General features: G+C 33.4%; 1 protein-coding gene across 1 annotated transcript in view; it reads left to right on the forward strand.

The window, feature by feature from the left end:
• KIF20B (kinesin family member 20B) overlaps nucleotides 1–14,127 on the forward strand; it is a 70,136-nt gene that overhangs the window by 21,206 nt on the left and 34,803 nt on the right. The window contains exons 18-21 of the mRNA XM_054572830.1: nucleotides 987–1,103; nucleotides 4,735–4,888; nucleotides 11,032–12,241; nucleotides 12,581–12,719. Coding sequence (XP_054428805.1) covers nucleotides 987–1,103; nucleotides 4,735–4,888; nucleotides 11,032–12,241; nucleotides 12,581–12,719 — 1,620 coding nt within the window. The remainder of the gene's footprint in view (nucleotides 1–986; nucleotides 1,104–4,734; nucleotides 4,889–11,031; nucleotides 12,242–12,580; nucleotides 12,720–14,127) is intronic.

Genomic DNA, 14,127 nt, shown 5'->3' on the forward strand with positions numbered 1-14,127 from the left:
TGAGCCACACCAGCCAGGCCTGAAATTACTGTTTTTAAATTATGGGATATTACCTGAGCAGTATGCAGCATTGGAATTCTGAAGATCTCTGGCCCCTTGTTCTTTTAGATCAGATAACCATTCCAAATGGTTGTAGATAGGTTTGACATTGATAAATCTCAATAAAGAAATTTCAAGTATACATGGAAGTGAAGTAAATTTAGAGCTCTAAACGTAGCATTTTTCTTGACCTTCTCTGGCATGTGTCTTATTTTAACTTACATTTGTCCTACTAAAGAACTAAATATTTTAAAATATGGTCAGATATAAAAAATTCAAGATCTTGGTATCAAATATCCAATATTTAAAGAAGTAACCACAATAACGTTGTTAGCAGCAGACATTATAGCTACTGTTTAATTTCCTAATCTTTTATTTTTTCTAGTTATGAAAATAGTAGATACCGGTTGTAAAAATTCAGTTATATTAAACAATGCAAAATAGAAAATGAAAAATCCCCTATAGTCTTTCTCCTAAATTATCAAAAAGAGAGGAAAATCAGTAAGTTGGTTGGTAGCTCTTTTTGATTTTTACTTTTCATATATTTTTATAGAATACTTACTGTACTAATTTAAGTATTTTACATATATTCATTTAAATCTCAGAACAACTTCATGATGTAGATAATATTTTTTTAAAATTTTTACAGAGACATTAAATAACTTGCCCAGGGTCCTACAACTAGAAGGTAGAGAAACAGGGATTCAAACACAGAGCCTGATTACAGATTCCTCTTATCCTGTATGCTATATTGTTTCTCTTTCCTTTCTTTTTATAAACATGTTATTTTTTAAGTAAAAATAAGGTCACGCTATACATAGTGTGTGGTCCTTGGTATTTTTGCTTAATCTTAAAATTTGAGGGAATTCTAAAACTGTATCATATTTGCATTTTAGTTTTCCTTAAATATATTCACTAAATATATTGCTATTTTCTTCTTTTCAAAGAAAATAATTGTGCAGAATCAAAGAATTCAAGAGTTGAAAGATATAATTGATCAAAAAGAGGATACTATTAACTTTCAGAACCTAAAGTTTCATGTGGAAGATACATTTAAAAGCATTGTAAGAATTTAACTTTATTTGTCTGCATTAGAAATTACATTAAAAAGTATGTTTTGGTTCAAAGTAAAATAATTTAAAATAGCTTAAATAACAGACTAATTTTCTAAGACTGTTGAATTGTTTATTCTGGTGTCAAGTTCAGTTTGCTGTTGTATGAATCCAAAGTTTTGAGGGCTTAAAGGAGGCATTTGGCCTCTTTGTACATATGTCGAAGACTATGAGAAGAGAAGAATTTGTACGTCTTGAAAGTTTAAGCCTCAGTTAGCTGGAAGGGGAGCTCTGGGGTGAAAGGAACTTTGATATGCTTAGATACCCACAGATCATAAGGATCCTTTTCTATCTATAATCTATATCTGTATCTATATATAGAACTATCAGTGAAATTTAGTAAAATAAGGTTTTTTTCCCTTAGAGGCTAGTTTTTATTATATACATTTTAGATAATGTTTATATGCTTAATAGCCAGGATATTTTCTTTAAAAAAGTACATTATGTACTGTGGCATATAAAGCCTTTAAAGGTTTCATAAATACAAATTTAGATAATTCCTTATATAGTTAGCTTAGTGTCTAGGATGATTAGCTTTTTAATCTTTTTTTTTAACAATTGTTTTTAGTTGTCTATGAACTTTATTGTAATCTTCAAGTTATTTTTTAAGTAGAAATGGTAAAATATATGGTAATAATGGAATAGACTAAGTAACCTAATAGCCAAACATCCTGTCTTGGTTAGAGGTGCTCTTGTGTATCTTTCTCTTACCAGACAAAGCAGGAGTGGTATATTATAAAATGTGACTGTTACCTTCCTTTTTATCTTGAGAGTCAAACTCCAGTACCCACCAACATTTTCTTAATCATCTCAACATTAGGTGGACTTGGGATATTACAAGAGTAAATAAACATTCTAGAAGAGTAGCTTATTCTCTGTCTAATCTCTGGTAGTAGGCCTCTGTTTTGCTATTTATTTATTCAGTCTGACTTTTTATGCCTGAACTGCAAGAAACACCCTGTGATAAGGTAGAGAGTAAGGATGAGAAACATAAAATGATTTATTTCAGTTGAGAACACTTGAGTGGCTACTGTGTGCCAGGTACTATGCTAGATTTTGGGAATGACATAGATTATTAAAATCTAGTCCTCTTAACTCCCCAATAAGAGAGAAACCACATAAACATAATAATAATGAAATGTGCAATGGTAATATGTGCAAGAAGCTGAGAATTAACTGAGCATTTAGGGAATACAGGGAATACTTTCTCGAGATGAAAATGATTAGGTTGAGCTTTTTAAAATGGTGATTAAAATTTAGCTGGTTTAAAGTAGGCGGAGAGGGTGCAATTTATAACTGCAAGAGACAAGAAGGTACATTGACCTTCAGCAGTAAGGATCCGAATGCACAAAGTCATGAAAATGAGAAGCCTCTCAGTTGGGAAAGTACATGCAATTTGTTGTTCAAGAGGAAAGTTTGAAGAAAGGCAAGGTGATAGATGAGGCAGGGTGGTAGCAGTAGATTGGGTAAGATGGTGGAAGGCCTATAAATAGTGCATTAAAGAGTTTGGGTTTTATCCTCTAGGCAGTGAGGAGTCACTGATTTTAAGGAGAGGAGTTGCAAAGTTGATTTATTTATTTTTTGAATAGATGTTTTTGGAAACTTGGAGGATGGGATTGAGATGGAATTAGACTGGTGGTAGAGAAACCAGTTAAAAGCCTCTTGAAAGAGTTCATGTGGTAGTTCATGAGGGCTTTGATAGAGGGTAGTTGGGTAGTGGTGATAGGGATTAATAAGAAGAAATTGATTTGTGAAATAAGAGGCTGGTACACTTTTTGGAACTTGGGGCTTGACTTTTTCTGGTAACTAAATTGTTGGGCCTCAAGGCTCTCAATATTTTTATTTGTTTTTTTACCACATGCTTTTGCTCTAATCATGTGATTTGGAATTTAAATCTGGTCTTTGGTTTGGTGAAAGAAAATGAAAAGGAGAAAGAAAAGCCAGGGACATCATTCTGAAGACTACAACTTTGAAGAAAATTGTTGGAAGTTATGTTTACATTTATAGTACATTTGCATACCACAATGTGTTAGTAATGTTTAATAATAGTAAAGAAATAATATATATATATATAAAATCAGCAGTATTCCTAATTTAGTAGTTCTTGCCCATAAATAAACTTTTAAGATAGGCTGATAACAGTGCTAAATTGTTCACATAAATATATAAATAAACAAATAGGAAATAATTTGTAACTTAACCCAACTGTGCTCATTAACTGTTGATCTAGGGTCACTGTTCAAAAGCTGGTCTTGAAAGTGACTCCAATGATGAAAAAGTTTATTTTGAATGATGGTTCTTTATTGTTTGTTCCAACCAACAATTTTTTGACTGATGGTTCTTTATTGGTTGTCCAAACCAAGCATATGCTAGGGGCAGAGAATATTTCTCTCAATAACTGTGAGATGCAAAGGAAAGATTTTTGGCTGAAGATTATATAACTTGAAGGCGAAAAATATAATCAGGTCATTATGCTAGGTCTAAGACTGAGGGAGGGAGACAACTTGAACCTGTCAAGGAGTTGAAAAATCTCTCTGTCAGAGATGTGATCCATCTATTTAGGATTTTGTAATTTATCACTGACACCAAGGCACTAATTGTGAGGAAGTATGGAGGTTGTTTTTCATGACATCCTTTGTTTAAGGATATCTCAAAAAACGTTGCTTTTATTTTTTCAATAATCCACAACTTTATGGCTTAAAATCATTTTTCTTTATTTCTTTAAAATGTTTACTAATTTTATAACGTAAAATGGCATTTTATTTTTTTCATAAACTTTTTTCCAACATGGATTGCTACCAGGAATATATATATACATGTCCTGCTTTTACTATAACTTTGATTACTTTGTAGACTTGTACTTAACTGTTGAATTTTACCCTTCTTTTCTGGATAGTACTGTGTTATACCTCCTTACTGCTAGCCTTTTAGGGAGGCATAGTATCTGTCTTAAAAAGATAAAAACCTCAAGGATTTTTATCATTTAGATAAATTGAGAACTCAAATTTAAAGCTGTATGTAGACTGTATATGTTTGAATATACATAGGCTGGAGGCTAAGGTAAAATTTTTTATGGGAGTTCTTAAAGTGACAATACTACTTATCTTTCAGAGGCATTGATTACAAAACAATTGCTGAATTTTTAGAGTTGGACCTCAAGATTTTAAATAAAAGTATAAGAAACAATTTTGTCTAGTGTTTTTGTAATGTTCTTTTCAAAGCACATTACAAATGTGACTTAGGGGTAGGTATTTTAGGGTTTTATAGTTATCCTCAAACAAGTCTCTAATCCACCTGATTACCTTAGGAAATTTAAAGATGAAATTTGTATTTTACCAATAGATAAACAATATGCTTACCTGATTTTAAGACAAGTTTGTTTTTTTGTCCTTGGTGTTCACATTAGTTAATACTACTCCCTTGTAGAGCCATCAGTTATTTTAGGGTGAGTCTTAAGAAATAGTATAGGAAACTGTTCCAACAAATTTGAAAATAAAATATTTTATGATATACTATTGAAACAGTTTATATAGTTTTTACATTTATTGTAGTTTTTGATACTAATCCGTTTATTTTATTTTAGGATAAGGCTGGTACATCTTCTTTAATAATAAACAATAAATTGGCTTGTAATGAAACAGTTGAAATGCCCAAGGAAAACAATACTACAACTTATTTTGGAAGAAAAAGATTAAATGAAAAAGAACTTCAACAAGGTGAACCACCAGCAAAGAAAGGTACTACTTCATTTGCCAACAAGAGGCATTTAAGAAAACTAAATTCTAAACCAGTAAAGATAAAAGTTGTAACTGGAAGAAATTTACTTGTCTAAAAAAAAAAGAAAAAAAAGACAACCGGAGGAAATCTAAATGTCACTAATATTTATGCTAATATATTGTGACCTGTCTAGAGGACAGGTATATTTAAAGCTGCCTTTTATTATAATAAATATATTTTTAGATATTGTGCTTTTATCACTTTTTCCTGCCTTAATTCTTCTACTTTTTTGTTTGTAATAGTTAAAGATACCACTTTCATTTTCATAAGGATAAGTACCTTTTTAGGCCCAAATCTCTCCACATTATTTTCTATCTTTGCATTTCCTATTCATTTGGACAAAAGCACATTTGACAGGAAGACTTTGGGCTAAATATTACTTAAGACAACTGTGCTAGATTTCTTGTATTTACCAAATAAAAAAGTGAGTGCCTGCTCTTTATCTCTCCTTTCATGTGGAAGAATATACCAGCATTTACATTCTTTCTAAGCTATTCATTATTTCTTTGGAAAAATTTTGTAGTATGATACAGGGAGTTAGGGCTTTCTAAGAGAAAATACATAGCTTTAGAAACTTGGCTAGCTGCTTCACCTTGAGAAAAATGAGTAAGTGCTACTTTGGATATTAGTAAATTAAAATAAGTAGTATTTATAGTACCTATGTCCTGAGGTTGTCAAGGATGAAAACAATTGGTCAATACACTAATATAATAAACACCTCACAGAATCACAGTAAAATGAATGTTTTCAAAAGTAGGTGCCTTAAAGGATAATATAATATAGATAAATGATTTATAGGATATACAGTGCTTGTCTGAGCTAATACAGTAGATTGAGACTAATGCATATGCCCTGTGTTGACCATTGGAGGAGCGGTACTTTGCTACAGGGAGGATAACCTTGTTATTATTTCTATAGCACTGTTCCTCTCTTTCGTTCATCTTGGTCAATGTCATGACTAGTTGAGACTGTAGATAACTGGGAAGTAGCCACAAGTAAGTGTTATACACAATATCACCCATCCTGGAGGTAACCCATTCGTGAAGAATATTATTTAAGAAATAGAGTGGCGTGCCCTCCTTGGGGCATGCCCACTCAACTCTCCTTTTCCAGTGAATTTCCTTTTTCTTAAACTCTAGGGGTCCCCACGAGACTTGCAACCAGGAGAGCAGTAGACAGTGACAGCTCTTCCCAGGCTAATTCCCTGAACCTGTCTCCTAGGCCTTTTTTTCTCTGATTTTCCAGTGAGCTGCTAGCAACCCTGCCCTGGCTCACTTTTTTCTAGAGAGCCAAAGCTGCCTTTCCTTGTTTCACTGTTCCCAGATATAGTAAATGTACTCTCAAATATTTAAAAAAAAAAAAAAAAAAAAAGAACTAAACTAAATATGAATGTGGGGAGATTTGAGTAAGTTTAGGCAACATAACAAATTTGTGTTCCTTCTTAAAATCACAACCACTGTGGCTATTTCTACGTTACATATGTTACTAGAAATTATAGTCATTACATAAGGGGTCATATGGAAATTGTAGCTAAAACCATCTTTCCCCTCTATCTGCTACTAGAAAATCTCGAGAACAAAATATGTGACTCTGATAACCACTAGGATAGGAGGGAATAGATAGTTTCATGGGAAGCATGTTTTCTGTTCTGAACAGAAACAGCCTTTCCGTTATGAAAGTGAATTTACTTATTTGAGATCACTGTATCTATACTTTGGGGAAACTGGCAAATATGTAAACAGTCCAAGAAATAAGCCTTCAGATAGTGATAAAGGAGACAAACCAGAGATATGATACAGTCTACTTGTGATTTTTCAATCAAAGCTAATTTTTAATAACAAAAAGGAGTAAGCTATATAAAGCATAGGTTGCATGTAGTGTAAATATTGAATTAAAATGTTAACTGTATTCCTTTTTCATTGTTTACTTTTTATTTTTTTAAATTTATTTTCTAAATCCTCACCAGGAGATATATTTACCAATTTTAGTGAGAGAGCTGGGGGTGGGGGGGAGAATTGAGATGGGGGAGGGTGGGGGAGAGAGAGAGAGAAAGAGAAAGAAAGAAAGAGAAAGAAAGAAAGGAAGGAAGGAAGAAAAAAGAAAGAAAGGAAGGAAGGAAGAAAGAAACAGCAAAGTGAGGAAGAGACATTGATGGATTGCCTTCCATGTTCACCCTGACCAGGGATAGAACCTGCAGCCTAGGTAGGTGCCCTGACTGGAAATCAAACTACAATCTTTTTTCGTATACAGGGTGATGCTCCAACCAACTGAGCCACTCAGCCAGGACACTCAATTGTTTACATTTTATAAGTAAACTGTAGGTGTGTTAATGTTTTTCCTATCTTTATTGCTGGGCTTATATTTAAATTTCCCCCTAAAAAGGCCATCCTGAATATGTTATATAAATCTTTTGATATAAAATATTAAAAATTTCTGAAAAAATAGTACAATTATCTGAAAAATTATCAAGTATAAATAAATTAGTTTGATTTATCATCTGTTATGTAATTATATCCCGGTTCTTTATTTAATTAAAAAGATTTTTTTCAGTTACAGTTGACATACAGTTATTAGTTTCAGGTTTACAAGATAGTTGTTAGTTATTTACATAACTTATGAAGTGATCACTCTGTGTACCCTGGTTCTTGAAATATAATGAAATTAAGGGAACAACAGTACTTGATCACAGAAGTTTTTTGTATTCACTGCACAGTTTAGGTACTCTGTCTTACATGGTATCCATGACTCAAATCTCTTCAGTTAGGATAGTCAGGATCTATCTGAGCTCTGAATTTCTTATCATTGTCATTTTTAGGTTGCTTACATCCCATCTCTTTTCCTAATAAAGGATTTAGATATTTTTATTTCATTTTATTTCTTATATATATTTTATTCATTATACTGTTACAGTTGTCCCATTTTTTTCCTCCCCTTTACTCCCTTCCACCCAGCACCGCCCCTCCTCCCAGCATCTCCACTACCCCTCTTAGTTAATGTCCATGGGTCATACATATAAGTTTTTTGACTTCTCCATTTCCTATACTATTCTTAACCTCCCCCTGCCTATTTTGTACACACTATTTATGCTGCTTAATTCCCTGTACCTTTTCTCCCATTCTTCCCCTTCCCCTTCCCCTCTGATCTCCATTTCTATGATTCTGTTCCTGTTCCAGTTTGCTTGGGGTTTTTTTGTTTGTTTGTTTTGTTTTTTTTGTTTGTTTTTATGTTCAATTGTTGATAGTTTTAAGTTTCTTGTCATTTTACTGTTCATAGTTTTTGCTCTTCTTTTTCTTAGGTAAGTCCCTTTAACATTTCATATAATAAGGGCTTAGTGATGACAAACTCCTTTAACTTGACCTTACCTGGGAAGCACTTTATCTGTCCTTCCATTCTAAATGATAGCTTTGCTGGATAGAGTAATATTGGACGTAGGTCCTTGGCTTTCATGACTTTGAATACTTGCCTACAAGGTTTCTTTAGAGAAATCGGCTAATAATCTTATGTGAATTCTTTTGTAGGTAACTGTCTCCTTTTGCTGCTTTTATGATTCTCTCCTTATCTTTAATCTTGGGTAATGTAATTATGATGTGCCTTGGTATTTGCTTCCTTGGGTCCAACTTCTTTGGGGCTCTCTGAGCTTCCTGTATTTCCTGGAAGTCTGTTTCCCTTGACCAGGTTGGGGAAGTTCTCCTTCATTATTTTTTCAAATAAGTTTTCAATTTCTTGCTCTTCCTCTTCTCCTTCTGGCAACCCTGTGATTTGGATGTTGGAATGTTTAAAGTTGTCCCATAGGTTCCTAAGCCTCTCCTCAGTTTTTTGAATTCTTGTTTCTTTCTGATCTGGTTGAATGTTTTATCTCTTTCTTCTGCTCCTAATAGTTGATTTGAGTCCTGGTTTGCTTTCCTTTACTGTTGGTTCCCTGTATATTTTTCTTTATTTCACTTTGTGTAGTCCTCAATTTTTCCTCTATTTTGTGACCATACTCAACCATTTCTGTGAGCATCCTGATTACCACTGAACTGTGCATCTGATAGGCTGGCTATCTGTTCATCACTTAGTTCTATTTTTGGAACTTTGATCTGTTCTTTCATTTGGGCCATATTTCTTTGTCTCAGTGTGCCTGTTACGTTGAAGGGGCGGAGCCTTACTTACTCACCAGGGCAGGGCAACCCAGGTCATTGTGTTGTGACACTGTGTGTGGGGGAGGTGTCCGAGAGAGAATGCCACTTGCTCAGCTCTTGGCTGCCTTTCAGTCAGTTCCCCTACTACCCACAAGCAGATTGGGACCTTCTAGTGTTGATTCCCGGGTGGGTGGGTTTGCGTATGTTCAAGGACCCTGTGGGTCTTTCCAACAGACTTTCCTGTGAGGCTGGGAGTTTCTCCCGATGCTGCAACCCCCATAGGTTTTTACCTCTGGAGGTTTTTCAGCTTTATTTTCCTGCTCTGGAACCCTGGATTGTGCAGTCCGTCTTGCTCCCCAGCTGTTCTCTGGTTTATCTGCATGCAAATGTGGAACTGCCCAGTCCTCCAGAGGCCACCTTGCCCACTTGGTCCTCCATCCGCTGCCTTGCCACATGTCTTCTCTGCCCAGACTGTCCGTTTCAGCCCCTCCTACCAGTGTGGATGAATGTTTCTTCTTTAACTCCTTGATTGCCTGACTTCTGTATAGTTCCATTTTCTGGCAGTTCTGGTTGTTTTTTGTTTTTAAATTTGTTGTCCTTTTGGTTGTGCAAGGAGGCAAAATGTATCTACCTATACCTCCATCTTGGCTGGAAGTAGTCCAGATAGTTTTATAACTTGCCTTTTTATAGGGTAAGGCGATTTTTATTAACATGTCTATTACAAGAAAAAAGTCCAGGACTCTTAGCATCATCATTAAGTTTTCTCAATTAGTCATTTCCATTGATGAATTCTTAAGTGTGAAAATATCATCATAATCAGAGAATTATATTAGATGGAAAAGAGAATAGAAGTCTGAACTAGTGGAAACCAGGTTATTTCACTTTGGGATGACTTGGCAAATCTTTGGAAGATGCTGCAAGACAGTCCAGTGAGAAATAATACATTGGTTCAAGATTATTTAAAAAAAAATCTATGAGTTAGTGGGCAGGTTGTTGTAAATAAGGCCAATTCTTTAAGATTCCAGAATAGCTGGACTCTTTAGAGTAAACTGAGAATCTAAGAAAGTGAGGCTCCCATAGTAGGGGTGATGTTTCGTCCATTCTCTTTGAGGCAGGAGACAACCATGTAAATTATAGATAATAAAACTTTGTCCAATGAGCTTTTAAAAATTACTCTGTATTAAAGAAAAGAAATCTTAGGATCCCAATTACAGCTGATCAAAAGCACTTACACAGTTGTGTATAGAAAAAGAATATGGATTATATTTGAAAAGTAAAAACTTAGAATGCAGCTTGTTTTGCATATACATTATGGAAAGTAAAACTGGATAAATTTTTGGATGAAATAAGGAGTGTGAGATTCCTTGATTATATAGTGATTTTGGGGTTTGGCAACTCTCACTGGGGAAAAATAAGTGCCTTCAGAAAACGGATTATTTTTAGATTTATTTTGGCATAATTGACAACTCATAATATACAGGGGTGGGCAAAGTTAGGTTTACAGTTGTGAGCACACAAAACAGTTTATTCTTCTTATAATTATTTATTATTGCTTTATTTTTCATGTGAACAACTATAAACCTACTTTTGCCTACTATTTAAAGTATAAAACATGTTGATTTTTTTCCAGATTGAGTAAGGTATAATTGACAAATCATATTTAAAATATAAAATGTGATGATTTGATATACATATAGGATTACCACCATTCTGCCATTAACATGCTTTAGGATATGGGATGTCTGTCTTGTGGTGTTTCATTATGAAATCTTCCCTCTGTCCCATATTATAATGATAATAAAGATTTATGGTAGAAGTATGTTTTACAACCTGTATTTGCTTTTTCACTCAATAGCTTATTTGTGTTTTTCATTAAAAGTTTGAGTTCATGTTTTACATGTTTGATTATTGGCTTATCTGATTATCTGATTTTGGTTTTATTAAGGTTTGCCACATTAATAACAATTTTCCTATTTTTAAAGGACCTATATATGTTAGTCTGTCTACCACTGAAGACCAAAATAAAAATGAAGAAATGCATCAGAGCATTTCAGAAGATGAGGAAAATATTAGAGTTTTACAAGAAAATGATGATGAAGAACTGAAAACACGATTACTCATTGTTGAGAATGAACTTATAAATGAAAAGGAAGAAAAAGCAGAATTAAGTAAACAGATTATCGGTTTGCAGCAGGAACTTTCTTTTTCTGAGAAGAAGAACTTTTCTTTAACTGTAGATGTGCAACAAATTCAATCAACTTATGACCATGCAATTTCTGAATTACAAGTGCAGAGAAGTTTAAATCAAGAACAGGAGGAAAAGATCATGAAATTGTCCGAGGAGATAGAGTTTGCTAGAAGAAACATCACAAATAATGTTTCACAAATAAAACTGATGCAAGCAAAAATAGATGAACTACGAAATCTTGATTCAGTTTCTCAGATCTCGAACATAGATTTACTCAATCTCCAGGATAGCAGTTCTCAAGAGGATAATTTGCCAAATACACAGTTACACCCTTTGGATAATGATTATTTGTCAAATAAGCAGGCTAAACTCAATAGGGAAAGTTCTTTCTACTCTAGTATTGATGCCATTTGGAAAGAATGTAAGGAGATTGTAAAGGCCTCCTCCAAAAAAAGTTATCAGATCCAGGAACTGGAACAACAAGCTGAAAAATTACAAGCAGAAGTAAAAGGCTATGAGGATGAAAATAAGAGACTAAAAACAGAGAAGAAAAATCAAGATGACCTACTCAAAGAAAAAGAAAGTCTTATACAGGAGATGAAAGAAGAATTGCAAGAAAAAAATGTTAGTCTTGATGCTCAAGTACAGCAAGTAGTTGAAGGAAATAGAGCTCTTTCAGAACTTACACAAGATGTTGCTTCCTATAAAGTGAAAATAAAGGAACTTGAAGCAATTTTAGAAACTCAGAAAGTTAAATGTAGTCATTTAGCCAAGGTAGAACAAGAAATTTTGGAAAAGGAATCTGTCATCTTGAAGCTAGAAAAAAACCTGAAAGAAGTTCAAGCAAATCATCAGGATTGTATCAAAAACACCAAAGATTTAAATGAAAGGGAAATCAAGTTGAAAGAAGAAATCACACAATTAACAAATAATTTGCAAGATGCAAAGCATTCACTTCAATTAAAGCAGGAAGAAAAAGAAACCAACTGGCAGGAGAAAGAAAAGTAAGCTAAATGTTATTCAGGTATTTAAAATATGCAAAGCATTCATTTTATTGATTTTCTAATATAACTTAAATGATTTAGATGGGCACAACTTTATGTGAATTATAGCATGTATGATGGGTGAAGAACTTGAATGATGTTTACACAAACCTTTGGAACCAAAAATAACGTGGAAAGATCTTTTTATAAAATCTAAAATCCTCTCTGAAGGACTCATTTATGGTTTGAACATTCTAAATTTGCGAAAAGATGTAATTTTGTTGATTGTTACTATCTCACATGTATGATCCTAGGTGATTAATGGTGGATTGCTATAGAAAATTGGTTTGTGTTTTATAGATTGAAAGAGGAGCTCTCTGCAAGCTCTGCTCTTATCCAGAATCTGAAAGCAGATCTTCAGAGGAAGGAAGAAGATAATGCTGAGCTGAAAGAGAAACTGGCTGATGCTAAAAAGCAGATTGATCAAGTACAGAAAGAGGTAAGCTATTGGAAAAGCTGTATATCTAAATTAAATGAAGATGATTTTCTTTATATATCAAGTTTAGTCACTAATTTTAGGATTGAACAGAACATTCATCAACTCTGATTTTTCTAAAATAATGAGAACAGTATTTCACAAAAGAAAGTTTAGTCAGCTTAAACTGAAGAATGTCAAACATTAAGAAAAATATGTGCCTCGTGTAGGACTGAGATCTTTTGTTTCTCTTAAGAACTGCTAAGTTAAGTTCTCCCCAAAAAGTAAAAGCAAACTTGTTTTGCAGATAGTATTTAGGAGAGTAAGCATGGCAGTTGTAACAAGTGTTTATTGTAGTTTAATTTTAAAATAGGAAACAATTACATGATTCCAAATTCAAAATATACAAAAGTAATATATAGTGAGGAAAAACCTCCCACTTCTCCCGGACATTAAGTTCGAATGCAAGGCATCGAATGTTACCAATTCCTTTTTACTTTACCTCCTGTCCCTTCTCTTCCTATAAAAAATAAAAACATCCTAAAAATACTGTTGTATATCTTGATTTTTAAAAAAGGTTTTATAAAAAGATTTTCTTTATTTAGAGAAAGGGAAAGGTAAGGAGAAAGGAGAGAAACATCAATCCATTGTCTCTCACATGTGCCCCAACTAGGGACCAGGCCTGCAACCCAGGCATGTGCTCCTAGTGGGAATTGAATTAGCGATCTTTTGCTTTGTGGGACAATAACCAACTGAGCCACGCTGGCTAAGACTGTTTTCTGTTTTCTTTTTTTTAAAAGTATGTCTTGGCTGTCATTTCATGTCAGGATATAAAATCTCCAAAGAAGTTATTTTATGATTATGAAATGTATTTATGATTAGTTAATTGGTCCCTTATTGTTGGACAATTCTGACAGTTTCTACTCTTCTGCTGATTCCTTTTTGTAGCAATGTTATTTTGAATATTTGCAAGTCTTTCTGTGGTATAATTCCTAAAAGTAGAATTTGTGGGTGGCTGGTTTGTACATTTGTAATTTTGATTTTTATTATGCTCTTTAGAGATTATACCAGTTTACACTCCAGAAGTAGTGGATGAGGATGAGTATTTTTTTTTCTCTATGCCTTTATCTACAAAGTATTTTATCATACCTTTTGCTATTTGCTAATTTGGCACATAGAGTATTTCACTATAATTCTAATTTGCATTTCCTTAATTATGAGTGAGCATCTTTTTGTTTAAAAACCACTTGTATATATTTTGTTTCTGTGAATTGAATATTGATATCCCTTGTTTTTTTTAGCTTGGATTGTTGGTTTTATTATTATTGCTTTTAAGGAATTTATTACATATTCAGGAAATTTAGCCTTTAAAGGATATGAAATGTATAATCCCTCACTCCCTTGCCATTTTTCTTAATTTTGATTATAGTTA

This window comes from Pteronotus mesoamericanus, unplaced genomic scaffold (genome assembly GCF_021234165.1).
Source record: "Pteronotus mesoamericanus isolate MK-2021 breed Mesoamerican mustached bat unplaced genomic scaffold, CSHL_Meso_final contig_24, whole genome shotgun sequence".
In the NCBI taxonomy this organism is placed as follows: domain Eukaryota; kingdom Metazoa; phylum Chordata; class Mammalia; order Chiroptera; family Mormoopidae; genus Pteronotus; species Pteronotus mesoamericanus.